Source organism: Synchiropus splendidus, chromosome 13 (genome assembly GCF_027744825.2).
Source record: "Synchiropus splendidus isolate RoL2022-P1 chromosome 13, RoL_Sspl_1.0, whole genome shotgun sequence".
NCBI classification, from domain to species: domain Eukaryota; kingdom Metazoa; phylum Chordata; class Actinopteri; order Syngnathiformes; family Callionymidae; genus Synchiropus; species Synchiropus splendidus.
Window position 1 is genome coordinate 15,508,388 of NC_071346.1, and position 15,138 is coordinate 15,523,525.

A 15,138-nucleotide genomic window follows, 5' to 3' on the forward strand; every position below is an offset into this window, starting at 1 on the left:
TGTAAATTTCTTTACAACAGAATAACTATTGTTCCATGGCTGACATCAGCAGGATTTATCATCTGCTTAGAACCCTGCTGCCTCTGGTAAAGCTGTGAAGTCAGCTGTTTCATTTGGAATGTACAACGAGACCAAAACAAGAGGACGTGTTTTATCACAACGCTTTTGTGTTCTGTGTTACTTGTTGTGAATAACATTTCAGGCTCAAGGGGTTTGTAGCAACACACACACGCGCTGGCACACACGCATCCACTGTCGTTTGTCGTCTTGAAAAGCATCCTATGGTAGTGAGTTAGGACGTAGGGACTGATCGTTTTACCATGACGGAAATGTGGAGGATGCGCATCTCTTCTTTGGCTGCACTGTCCGCTGGATCTTCGGTCGGTTCAGGAAGGTTAAGGCCGCCATCCTGGTGATGGATGTGGAAGAGCAGAGTGCCATTTTCCAGCCACTGTTGCCTCCAGCGCACCAGAGGGATGTCCTCTGAATTCCCAGAGATCTCTGACAAACAGACAAAACAGAGATTTATTAGGAGCTATGCTGCTGCTGAATTAACTGAATAACCATTTTGAAATGTTCCCATTTGATTGTTGGGAAATGCCGCACATATCTATATTATTGCTCTAAGAAAATCAGTTATTCAGTCATCACAGGTATGAAGTACTAATGCTAGCAATGGCTTATGGATGTCATGTATTGTGTTTTGTAGTCTGATTTTTCTTCTAGAGGCAACTAAAATGGGAAGAACTGGCAGCAGAAATGCTCCTCTTCAACCCTGCAAGTCTCATTTGGTGACCAGCACTTTCATAAGTGCAGAGCAAATTGTTGAACTTTATAGATGAGCAAACAGTGATTTTTATGGCGGCAAACGGATGACTGCTTTTGCACTCCCACTGTCCTTACACAGCACATCTCACTCTTGGCGGATTGAAATATTAGTGACACACACGGCACGTGGCTGAAAATGAAGCACATTATAAATGCATGGCGAAGCATTATGGGCTGTTTTGTGTTATGCAAGTGTGAAGACGAGCAAGGACGTACCATGCTGATAAGTCATGAAGAACATATACCGAGCAGAAGACACAAATTGGAACAGAGATCACAGAGAGAGCAACCTGGACTGTCGATTGAACTCTGCCTTTGTCTTGCAGGTCCATTAAGCTCCCAGACAGAGAATTTCTGGCACTTACAAGGTTGTTCACTTTATAGTCATACATGTATCTTAATCCTGCATGAAAGATGCAGCCACCCCAAACATGTTTCATCGTGTTCTGCAGAGCCTGTTTTGCTCAGTTTCCTCTCCTCCAATCATACATCAGGTAACCTCAAAAACAAAAGGTGGAGAAGGCGGAGAAGGTGGTAGGCCAACACATTGCTTATTATTGTTTTACTCTCATGAATAACTTCTGTTCAGAGGATGCATTTAACGTGTGATAAACGATGCGTTTAAATGAAAAAGGACAATAAATGAAATGGCATCTCTGTCACATTAGGACAGAGAAAGACCCTTAAACATTTACGAGACACACAGTTGAAAGGGTAAACGTCTTGGAGTCACGGTTAATTGAATAAGTACAACATAATGATGCCCAGATGGCAAGAGGGAAATTTAGTGGAAATGTTTTCGGCAGAGGGCAAAAAGGCCACATTATTTTTCACAGACAAAAGATAATAGACTTGACCCCTACATTGAAGCAAACAGAATACGCTGTATTTTTGTCAAGTTGTCAAAACCATAGCGATGATATTCAGCAACCCTCAAACAATAACAAGTGAACACCAACAAACCATTTCGTCACCACTGTCCCATGAAAGTATAAAGCCGACACAAGGATTGACAGTCTTCCTAAATTCACCAGTGGGCGGGTTCAAGCTGGCATAGAGGTACAGTAGAAGGACTGTGTCGAAGGACCCTTTGAGTCCGAAAATCTGGATTGTTTATGTTGCTATGGTACGCAAGACTAGGACACTGTCTGACACTCTATGCAGTCCCTCCCTTGTGCCTTGTGCATCACCCACAGTGGGAGGGCAGTAGCGAGCCGGAGTAGCAGCATGCAACAAAGATGCATCTGGTAAAAATTGGGTTTCATTGAGTCGCACAAATGGGTTAATAGCATAACATTTTGAATCAGATTAATCAGGCAATGGATTAATCTTAACTCTAATTTTGAGTCCATTTTCCAGGCCGCTTGATACAATAGGTTCTAGTCAACGCTGCTTAGTAGAGGCATGAGCAGTAGTAAATGACGTCAGATGAAATTCCATAACTCCTCCAAAATCCATGTCCTATCATCATTTTGAAATTTTCATGTAAACACATTTAGAACTTTAGGGCTTGTTATTTTATTTTACTTTCCCAACAGACAGATTAATAGACAGACAGTCAAAAAATGCAGTCACCTTGGCAGCGGTGAAAAAACCCACACATCTTGTTTTTTGTGCATCTTTACCACAAAGACCTGCTATGAACACTGGGCGGCTTTATGGTTCACAAGAGCATTACATGGGCTCTGACTGAATATGTGTGTCCAAGCAGGATTTTCTTGCTGAATGCAGGGTTTTTACAGTGTTGAAATCTTGACAAATAAGTATTGACTTACAGCAGCTTTTCACCTACACAATGTGGGTCTCATCGGATTTATGGCTCTAAATCTGTTTCATCCATTTAATCTGCTTCTTCTTTATGGGCAATTCATGCTTTAATGCAGGGGTCAAGCCTGTGCAATTACAGGTGGAAGAGAGTTAACAAGCCACAACTGAATTCACTGAAAATTCAACAACAACAATCTTGTTTTTTTCAGTGTCTAAAATGTGTTATATAGCTTATATTGAAAGGTAATAACTGGAGTGCTCCATCATAAATACACATATATGTATACATTTGCAGACGTTTACACAGCTTACTATTACTCACATCAACCATCACAATGTTTTAAACAAAACAAAAAAATGAGATTTTACTTGATTGCTGTTTTTTGATGAAAAAAAATAGTATTTAATAGTCATAACATTCAATAGTTATGAACATCTAAGCTGTTTCAAAAAGGGTCACTGACAGCAAACAAACCAGACTCACTCCCACTGTGTCCAGTGATCATCAAAGTTAATGATAATGATGATTGAAGTTGAGCGCGTTTTCACAAAATCTGGAGCAGAGCTGTATCATCTGCCCATCACCAATTCAATCCCACTGTATAAGTAACCATTCTGTCCCGAAGCATTTACACATTTTGTTCAAGACGGTATAGAGCAGCCTGGACATAGCACGCACAAACTTGTGCCACAGCAAATTCAAGACAATGTGCCTGATCCATGTCTGGGATGGGCAACATGGGCCAAAAAAAAACAAAAAAACAGATAGATTTTGTCATTTCAGCAGTAATGATAATTATCACGATGAATACAGTTTCATTCTATTACATCTGTTTGACTACAGTCTCCCTTGAAACTGTTTTATGATGAAGCCTATTAGTGGAGTTTCTCTTCAAAACCATCATTGTTTATGTTTAAATACAATAGTTATCTGTGTAGAGATGAGGAATTCACGTGTCGTGGAACCCGGTCGTGTCTGACAGACTGCTCTGCCAGTTTTATTTAGGGGTTAAATTGGGCTGAGTCTGTCTGCCGTCCCCAATGTATCTCATGTCTCCTAACAGTTTACTTTAACTATGGAGCCATCTGGACACATTTCCTAGATGCTATTAAAGAAGTTTTACAAATAAAGTGAATTCTATTCTCAAAATCATCGTACAAGCTATCAGTCCTTTGTCTAGTGAGATGAAAAATCTTTCCACAATTCTCTCTTGTTTTTGGCGGTATATCGTGTAATAACCATGTCATAATCATTTCCAGTGAAACTCATTAAAGGATATGTGCCTGCCGCTTTACTGCTTATCAGGACGTAAAAACATGAAGTCTGCCACCCTCGATTTTTATTTTTTCATCATGCCTCTCTAGGGGCCCTGTGCAAAACAACATCAGCTCATTTTAATAAGCAAAAGATAATCGCACGCTGCAAATCCTACGCTGTATATGAAAACACTTTTACTAGTTGAGAGGCGAGGTCATCAATAATGCGGGAAGACATACGTGCATAAATACAAGGTTCCATCTATTTTTTCCCTCCAAGTTTATTCTGTGTGTGTATAGCCCACTGTCTTCGCCTGACAGCCCATTACACTGATTGCTACAAAAGAGCACACTTGCATGTTGGAAAATGGCCATAACCCTGATAGAGATTAGAACTTGTTTACAAACCAGAATGCTTAATGCTTTTTACAGCGTCAAAGCAGTGTGCTTGTATTTCGCTTTAGTGGTGGGAGCCTAACAAGGTTTGGGCTGACAATAACTGATGTACTCGCGCAGCAGCAAAGCAGGAGTTTCCTCTGCTCATAAATAAGATTCAGTCCCAACTGGGTTTAACCTAAATGCAAATGATACGTCAAAATGTGACAGGGCACTTTCTTAAAAATTGAGCTCTTCTGCTTTCCCTTTGGGAACAGTTTGCCTTCAGAGATGATGAGGCTGCCGACACGTTGCCATATGCGATGCCACCCAGAACAAGTAAGAAGGGATGTGGTAAATGAACACAATGTAGCTATTGCAGAAAAAAAAGCAGGTACAAGTCAATGCACTACAAGGAAGGAAGAATAAGTGCTATGTTTGGACACGCATATCTCACAGGTCTCCTGTTTATATAATATTACACTGACAGCTGGCTCCTTCTGTTATTGTGCAGCCATGTTGTTTACCACCAAATGCTACGCGCTGAGCTTTGACAAACAATATTTCCTCATCTTAGACACATTATTTATGCGTGGTTGCATCAGGAATACCCATATACCTTTCCCCTCCTGGAACACCAGCACTGCTAACAAGATGTACCTTCCATGCAGAAAAACATTTAGTTCTGTATCCGCAGAATTGGAGGGTGTGATGGGGTGCATAAAGCATTTTTATTTCTTTTACCTCCATTAGTTACAATGGGATGTCCAAAACAGCACTCACTGGCTCCTTCCTTCACAAGGCTGGATGAAGGCAATAACCAACCACATCAAGTCAAAACATACCGCCGGCATTCAAACATGTGTTGGGAGTTATTCAAATAACTTTCAGGATCAGTTATGAATGAGTCAATGAATCAGTAAGTCCCTGTTGTGTTTATTTAAGTGCAACACACTGAATCACAGCCCAACTGTAATTCCACCCTCTATCGAACACATAAGACGTTACCTGGTAGACTGCACAGAAATGCCAATACATAATTATTGATTTGAAACCAGTGAGAGAGCTGTTGCACTCAGGGCCACAATGCACCTTTAAATTGCAATTGATATTCACAGGTGATGCATCAGATTTTAAAGTTGATGATACAAATTCCCTTGGAGGTTTGTTAGTCAGGCAACAAAGTAAGCAAAGGCTTTGAAAGCTTTAACATGTATGCAGAAAAAGCCACCTGACTACTTGATTGATTGCATATTTAAAATATGCAAATAACTGAGGTCCACTGTTCTGTAGCTCACCTGAATATTGATCAAATGAATCCCTCATCATTTTGTGAGTTGCATGGGAGATAAAAGGAGAGGGCTTGCCTACGAACAGAAACATTCACTCTGTGCAGCTGCAAAATACTGAATGTAGAGCAAGTAAATCTACCACAAAAAGTAAGTAAAAAGTTTAGTCAAGGACAATTGGTTTTGAAACATCAAATGGTGGTTAAAAAGTAACATGACTTTGTGTAGTTGAGTAAGAACCAAGGAAATGCAGGCTACATTACTCTTCTTTTGAAAATAAATGACCTTTTAGCAACAGAAAAGTTGAAGAGCTCTTCAGCCAACAACCTCAATGACTTAGCGCAATAACATGACACGAACTGTGAGGATGAATTTCCGCCAATACATCAACGTTGGAGATTAGAAAGTGGTGACTAACAAGGAGGTAGCGGATTCAGTTCAAATAATTGTGAAGTAGCGTATGATGATAGAAGATGTAGCCTCATTTCAATTCTGAAGGGGGAAAAAACAATGATAATTTGCGATGCAAAACACTGCATAAGAATGCATATTAGTTAGGTCTGCACATTTGGGGGAGAAGAAGAAACAGTTTTAAAAAGACAAGATACGTGAACAGATTTAAAAGAGATCCTCAGTTGTTGGACTGAATTGCTCGTTTTTGCCCAGGGCTGTTTCCCCAGTGGGAGCAAGTAGAGGATGGCGGGGGGTTAGAGGGGGACCATATGGCCATGGTGTTGGTGCTTGTACTGGGATTGCACAGTAGCAAAAGAAATGGTTGTGTGATGGATAATGTGTGAGCAGCAATGTAAGTGGGGGTTGTTGGCTGAAGCGATTCTGCTCACATCCTAATGCAGTGTCAGAGGAGACAGGCTTCTTTTACCGCTCCTGTTGTAGTCTACAGATTTTAGTTAAGCAGGGACAGAAGGAGCGATGTCACACTCACCAACAACAACAACCTTCAGTGGACTACGTCAAATTACTTTTCATTTAAGATATTGTTTTAGCAATCCCACTGGGTATTTTTTTTCCTGAAACGTTCAAGTGAAGGGACGTTCCCGTTTAACACAAGCAGAATGTTGCACACCATTGGATCACCAGCAGGTATATACATCCAATCAAAACCAAAGTCATACCAAAGTTGTTGTTGGGTAAGAAGCAAACTTCCATGGAAACTATTGGAATACAGGTTGTCGATGTAGCTTGGTGTAAAGAAGTTGAAAGCTGAAAGAAGCTGGCCCTGAGCGCTGACTTCACTTGACAAAGCAAATGGGTGAAAAACGTCAAATGTGATTCAAATAAGGAAAGGAATAGTGTTCCTTCCGAGAGCCACGCTAGCTTAACCTGAGGGAACGCTTCTGGGCTTATTTTAAGGTGTGTGTTGTTGAGCCAGGCCACTTTTCCCTATGATTGAAAATAGGTTGCAAGGCAATCAATCACCGTCTTACAAGTCTAACAAGCTGTCTGACATGAGACTCCAGGTATTAACTAAGACGAATGGTAATTGCACCCAGAGTTATTTTGGGAAATTTGTTCATGCGAGTTAATAATGCATGTGACAAGGAGGGAACGTAGGCCAGGCACAGTATAGGCACTGGGATTGCAGAAGGTTCAGACGGCTAAAACAAGTTGGTTTACTGCAGACAGTGGATAAAAAAAGTCCCAAACATTACAGTGTTTCTTTTATGTAATGTGATTGACTGTCGTGTGATTGATGAATCTCATTGAAAGTGAAGCACAGCAGATGGAACGCATTACTGTCAGGGTTTGGAAATGGTTTGAACAGGTTGCTCAGCAGTTTAAATGTCAGCCATCAAAGCAAAATGCAACATTTTGTGCGGCTGCTTTCCAAACAAAGCTGTGACTTTGTACCACAGGTACAGCATTGTTTGATGATAAGGTGCTTTGGGGTGGTTACCACTGCACATACGTGTATCTCTCTTGCATGCATCCTTGGAGTCAAACATGTCAAAGTGGAGGAACTGATGCGTTGTGCTTGTTTACCTACAATAAATAACTTTCAATCATTTATCTGTGTGTTACATGAAGCCAGGTGTTCCAGGTCAAACCATGGGAATCTGCTTTTGAAATCTACCTCACAGAATCTTTCACAGTCAACAAGGCAAAGTAAACACACACAAACATGAGTGATCCCAGAGACAGATACACCAAACAAACACCACCGGATTAGTACTGGATATATGTGCAAATTGTTTACATCACTGTCCAAAAATCAAACAAGAAAATGGAATGAACTTGACCTCTATACTGTTTATTATTCGCAGTGTGTCATCATGCTGGGAAACCAAACGCAAAAAGCACAACACAGCCTTAGAGGTGGTGATAATAATTTGACCAGCTGTGACCAGGTTAGACTGAGGACTGCCTCTGTGATGAGTTGCTCATGATAAGCAGGGCCTTATCTAAGGTTCACAGCAGGAATGACAATCACCGTTCAACCACTGGGAAGGATGTCGCTGCTCCCCTACTGTGCCGTCCCGGTCGCAAGACTACTCTGGTTCACTGGTGACACAAACAAGCGTTCAAGAGACTTCAAGAGACATCAAGAGACTTTCAACGTCGATGTGAATGTGAAAACTACAGAAAATTGTGGCTTCACTGGGCAATATAAAATCTGCTGGAGGAAAAAGAGGGAGAAAGTGGATGGAGTTCAATAACTTTGAAGGGACCTCCACACCCTGCATGTCAACTAGCTTCCAGGATTTGATTGAAGTTCAGCACAAGCCCACAGCAGGGCTTTTCTATTCCCTGACTTTTCTTTGTTGGCAAATCACGGATGTGGTGCCACTGGAATACAGAACGTTTCTCTAGAAGGGATCAGGACAAAAGTCTGACACAAACAAACACGATTTGCAGTTGGTTTCTCTGATGCTTTGCAAGAAGAAGTCAATGGAAACTGAATAAATAGGCAGGAAAGTTCCATCTTATGCATATAGAATGCATTGGTTATGTTGTTCAACATATGATTTTTCTTCCCATAAAGCTGCTGAATCAATTTTGTCGCAAAACATTGCATCTTGTTCCATTGTCTTTAAATAATAATGAATGTGTAGTACAAGCATCTTAAGGTCATTACTTTTTATCTTCTTTAACAAAAAAGTTTTTTTAAGAATTTAAATATTTTGTTACGTAAATATATTGTTAGCATACACAAAACCACATCTACGATTTCCTGGCTACAACAGAAGAGCAATCTAATCTTGCCATCATGATATCAAAAAGAAAGGAAATGCATTCAAATTCAAATGCATATTACAGTCTCTCACAACCAGCCAAGCTTTAAAAAAGGCAAGAGGCAATACACCAGCATCAGTAACACTGAAGCACAGGTATATATTCTACTGTTCTGTCGCCACTTGGTGCCAATTAAACTGTTGTCAGGGCCTTCTAGATATGCAGAATATTTTTGCTATTTGTGAATATGACAGGTGCTTAACACAAAATACAAACATTCATAGTAACCTTAACTTTAAAAAATTACATGAAAATAGATAAATAAATAAATATTAGAATTCACCTGAAGTTCCACATGAAAAAAACCATAAAATGAAACACTGAAACAATAAAACAGCAATATTTCAAATATGATCAAAAAAAATTTCCCCACAATATCTTTATACATCAACACAATTTTATATCAATAATGTATATTTCTAACTGCCATTTATTCATTCATAGGGTTGGGGTTAAGCTATTCATTCACAGTCACCGTTCTATTAATTCAGAATGACAATATCCAAATAAATGTTTCAAATCTAAAGGTATTTTTATTAATTCTCAAAGAAGAACAGGTAAAGATGATGCACAGTGCTCAGGGGTTCACAATGTAAATATCCTGGCTCCAGCAGCAAGATCAAAGAGCTCGATAATGCCAGGTAACTTCTTGTCACAGTATGACCTCTGCATTGGAGATTAGGTATTTTGTTGATAAAACACTGTTTTATTAACAGACTGAAGACATAAATGAATAGCATTCCAGCGGCACAGAATCTCTCATTCAATGCTGGAAGCAATAGTTCCATCCATCGATTGTTCCTAGAGACAGTTAGGTCTGTTGCCCTTTCATCCTCAGTCAGTTCTCCTCTCCTCTAGTCTGTGCCGACACTTATTTGCCGGCCTGACCCTGTACTTTATACATCCCTGACATTCATTTTCCTTTGAACTTAACGTCAGGTTCAACCTGGTGGGGGGCGACCCACACAGTGAGGCCAAGGTGAATGCTAATTATTGTAGGAGCAAATTGACTTTCATGTTCAGAGGTTGTTTTAATTAAAGGAAATGAAACTTAACGTAGCATAAATAAATGGCTTCGAGCAGCGGTGCTCGGTGTGCCACCACTTCCCGAGCATCTGACCTTTAGTCATGACAGCAATACTAATGGAACAGGTATACTGGATGAAACACACACCTCTCAGACAAGGAGAAGATTATTAAAGGTTAACCATTAATGAAATTGAATATTGCATAGAACATTTTTTTTTCTGCAGTCAGTTGTTCAAGAATTCTGCATACAAGTTCTATTTCTACACTTATATTGCATTCCCTTTACTCCATGACGTCCGTTGACAGTTTATAATGCATCATTATATCAGACAGATAGATAGACTGAAGGTAAAGAAAAGGAGGGTGAAAATGGTATTCTCAAACAATCCACCGTTTAATCCCACAGGTAAAGCCCATGAAGAAGGCCCAGATGGGATATTTCAAAAGCCAAAAGGGTGTTAGGTCTGTATGGATTTTCTGTCAGGGTTTACTGACTGAGCCTTTGATCCAACTCCTCTTACACTACCAGTCTGTCTGAGTGCCACATCATGTTTGCAAACCAGTGCTACAGAATTCCCTTGTAAGTTAGAGAAACCTGCTGCAGAAAGATGCAAGCCACAAGATTTAACCACACCACTAAATAAACACGCACTTGTTGTGGGCATGTGTGGGAGTTTATATAACTGTACACTGTACCGTACTGTGAACATTAAAGCCAACATCACCAAGAACTCCAGTGTACCTGTATGTTTAAAATGTTGAATCTTGTTCTGCATGATGAGTGAGGTAGGTTTAGAACAGGGATAACCAATCACAAGTCTGAAAAGACTACAAGTAACATCAGAATTACGACGACGTACGTCCACCCGCACAGCAGATGCTGCACGTAGCAGCCTGGCAACATGTACAACAGTTAGCACAGTATCCCAGCATCTCACTCTCACACAGTGATCTACCACTACAGTAGTACCTATAACCCTCGTGTCTGCTACTTTGAATGGCATTCCACTTACGTCCAATCTGACTTACGATCGGTTACCAATCCCGGTCGTAAGTCGGATGTTACAGCCATTTTTTTCAAGTCAACGGGCCATTCATGTAGGTCGGTCAGGCGACATGATACATTCCAACACTCAAAACAACTTGAAAAACTGAAAACACACTTGCCATTTCAAATTTGACATTTCCCATCAGACTGTTATCACTGTTGCTCAGGTTGGTGGGAATATACAGCCATATCTTCTTTGCACAGCCGACCTTGGTACATGTCATTGCCGCTCAATACAACCAGCAAAGTGGGTATGTGTACACACTTTCAGTGTGTTTATGTCAGAAAAAGTGCCATATAGGGATGCAATGGTTGCCAGTAAAATTCCAGATGGGTAGTATAAGCATTTCCTTTTTAATGACCAGCAAGCCGTGTTTGACTGCCTCACATTGCCTCTAACCCACAGTGAACCCACTTCCTATTGCCTGAGGGAGCAGTGTTTATGCTGTCTTCATCACTGGAATCTGTCTCGGATCAATAATTGTGTTTAATGCTGGTTAAATAAAGGCAGAGACTGCTCACTTCCATGTGTGATGTCAGTGAGCTAGTCACTGTGGAGTGAACTTCTAATCTTCATGTATCCTGTTGCCACAGATCCACAGTATATGAATGCGACCACAGACTGCAGCCTCGCTAATATCTGAGAGTGAGTCAGCTAGGGCAAATTATTATAAATTATTATTATGGCAAAAATGATAATCACGATTATTTTTCATTGGCATCATAATCACGATTATTCAAACGATTATTCAATTTAAGATTTTGCTCTCATTGAACTTTCAACTTTATTGAACAATGAACTACAATCGAGGGTTTTCACGGCGCGTCATCAAACCTGGAAGCCGCCATGTTGGAGATACTCACTGCTCAGCACAGAGCGGTACCTAAGGCGATTCTGCAGCGTTTCCTTGAAAAATTGTGAATTACGGTCGTGTTTTGGATCGTCCGAATCGTTCCGATCGTGAAAAACTGGAGTATTATCGACTTCCAAAAGTTATGACAAATCAAGGAGAACAATGCCACACCATATGGATATACGCCTCCGAACTCTGGTGACATTTCAGATCCTCGGCGGTGGGTGGAATAGGCGAAAAAAACTGGTATATATATAACTATCAGGATATGTCACCGACGGCAGACTGTCCGGATCGGCGTTCGCCCATGACGACGGTGCCAACTCGTACGGGTCTGCACCACCAATAAAGCTTTTCCAAGTGTCGCCCATTTTCGTGTTCATTCAGTCCCTCTCTGTATGTAGCGTCACCCCCAACTCGTTTCGACAAGCCTTTCTCGTTTTTTTTTACGTTTTTCCACCGCACTCCATTCACAGTCTATGGGGATGTTTACAAAGAGTACCTCCAACATGGCGGCTTCCGGGTTGGATGGCGCTGTGATGACGCGCTGTGAAAACCCTCTATAAAACAATACATAAAATATAAATAATAATTTAACAGTTAACAGTTTAACCTTCGTCATGTGGGTTAAATGTTTCTTTCTAGAAACACCAGTCTGTCTGGTCTGGCTTTAGAGGACAGTAGAGACAGGAGACAATATTTCCAGCTGAGCAGGCACTTGGCTGGGATGCATGTGTGGTTCTGACTGAGCTTTTTTTTTAAGTCATTTTTCATGAGATCATGAGAGAAGAAGTCACTTTCAAATTTGAGCAGTCTTCCAGCATGTCTGCAGCGTGATGAATGATAAGGCGCGCTTGATTTTATCACCCCTGTCTCAGGTTGAGCGCGAGCGATTGCTTAATGCATTTCTGCACTTCCAAATAATCATTGGTTTTCGAAACATCTCCAACAGGCAGCGAGCACTGCTGCTGTGACTCTGGATGAGCGTCTGCTCCTCGGAGGTTCTGACACCGAAAACCATGCCGCCGTTGACCAGGCGGCCGAGTCGGCGAACAGTGGCTAATATTAGCGTCCAACACTCCGTGTAAAGGCCCGAGCTCTTTTGCTCACAGGCAGAGCCTCGCGCTATTCTGTGTAGCGGGCTCGCTGTGTCTTCCGGACAAGGCGTGGTGCAGCGTTTGGGTGCATCGGGACGGAATGAGACGGGTGTCGGCTAAATAATCCTTTCATGACGATTATTACGTTTTCATAATCGCAGGAGGATTAATTGACCAGCTATAGAGTCAGCAGTTATTGTGGCGGTGTGGTGAGGTGACGCTGGGTTCTGGAACATTTCATTTTGACTCTCAGCTACGCTGCATTAAAATGACTTCACCGCAATCTGTGAATAACAACGTGATACACTGTGGACCAAAATGACGAAACGAATGTCTCTGTCACAACGAACGAAATTCTAGTATAATTTATTAAATAAAATAACAGCTTTATTTTCATATTGTTACATCCCTAGTGCCATATCACGCCATGTGACCCTGGCCATGATGGTAGACAATTCCCACTCAGATTCCCCGCAAATATGAAGTAAATCAGTTATGCTCAGGCCCATCCTCACCACATTGGCACACACAAGTTTAGCTGGTTTCTGAGCAAATAATTTGACATTTGACTGGACAGGACTACTTGAAAAGGTGGACTGTGGCCCACAGGAAAATTAGGGGTGTATATTGAATGACTAGTTTTCTCAATCCAACGTGGTGAAAGTTTAAAGGGACTACATTTTTCAGAAGGCTGTCATAGAGCAATTAATTTGTGGGTGATGTGACAGTAATAGCAAAAACAGAGTGAGTCCTATTTGTCCAAGACCAAATTGCTTTCATGTCGCGGCTGTGAGACGTAATGTACTTTCCCCATTTTCAATTGCAGGAGGAAGACTTAATAATGGCTCTCCCAGAGATCAAATGACAAAACTAATGACACTGATGGAGAATAGCCAAAGTCCTTAAAGGCAATAAAAAAAATATGTTTTTGGTCAAGACTATCACAATATCAATTTGGCATTGAAATGGGTTGACTCACGTGTCTAAATTGACAGCTGAACATGCCGAGATAATTTCCAAATCCAATTTGGTCGTATCCATAGTCTTACCACAATGTCAATGAACATTGTCTGTTTGATGTCGACAATCAAATATCTTATTATTTTTGTAAAAAGAGACTGCTGGTGATTTTGTTTTGAAGCTATTGGCAAGAAAGGCAAGTCTGTATATTTGAAGATAAGCTAATCAAAAAATGTTTCCCTTTCGAGTAGTGATGTTTCAATTGTTTAAACTAATGTACTATGAGGATTTCCTCGACCAATACTCTTGGGCAAAAAGCCAGAATATTAACTGATGTTGGAATGGAATAATTCCTAATAACATTTTGCTGATTAAGTAATAAAAATAAGGCCTTGGCCTTGTGTTAGTATTTGAACATGCCTTGGATTTTCATGCATCCCAGCCCAAGTTCTCGTGCTTTCTGTAAGCAGTCCAGTTCTAAACAACAATACTGAAAATGAAATACCTCAAAAAGAATGGTCTTCATTGGCTGTAACCTGAAAGGGCTTGACCACACAAAGCCTGGGTTTTATTGACATATACACTAACTTCAGTTGGGTGAAAATGATAACCCAGCGACAATGCTTATCCCATGCTCTACCTTGAGTACTCAGTCAATTCCACAAGTCCATTAACATATGTGAACCTGAGATTGTGTCCTGTCGTGACTGTTTTTTTCATTCACATGATCGGAGTGCAAAACAGACCCCGCTAATGTTAAGGAGCCACCTGTGGTACATTGTGCTGTTCTTCATTGTTAACATTCTGAAAATCCTCTGTGCACAAGAAAAACAAATTCCAACTTGTGACTCCCACCAAAGTTTCCATTAATGTTAGAAGTGACCCAACGGAATACTTTTTGTAGTGACAAGGACAACTTCCAAAATTTGACTCTCCGTCATTACAAATAGCCAATGAAAATACAAACAACAAACACTGTATTAAAACATTTCATCTGGGATGTTGTGTCAGCAATCCTGTATGGTATTCAAGTTACCTCAGGGGTGTGACTTGGCATACTGGACAGCGCAGACATGAGGAATACATAACTGTGTGTGCAAGTCCAACACCTGCTCACTGTCACTGGCACATGAATGAGTCACCCACTGCTGTGTACGTCAAAGATGCAGATGCTAGTAATGACTAAACTCCTTTATAGCATCAGGGTCACTGCAGTGTAGTACACATTCAGTCTCATTTTCAGAGGTGCTATCCCAAGTCCTAAATGTATGAATGGAAAGGCTTATCTAGCTGGTCAAGCCAATTCCTTTTAATGGGTGTCTCTGATGCTTTATCTAAGCAGCACTTTCTCTTGATCTTCTGCAACCCATGGCTCAGAGTCA

The 15,138-nt window shown here is 40.8% G+C and overlaps 1 protein-coding gene across 7 annotated transcripts in view; it reads right to left on the reverse strand.

Moving 5' to 3' along the window:
• Positions 1-15,138, reverse strand: part of astn1 (astrotactin 1) — a 294,106-nt gene that overhangs the window by 264,349 nt on the left and 14,619 nt on the right. For all 7 annotated transcript variants that reach the window (XM_053882621.1, XM_053882619.1, XM_053882617.1 and 4 more), the window contains exon 2: positions 320-501. In XM_053882621.1, coding sequence (XP_053738596.1) covers positions 320-501 — 182 coding nt within the window. The remainder of the gene's footprint in view (positions 1-319; positions 502-15,138) is intronic.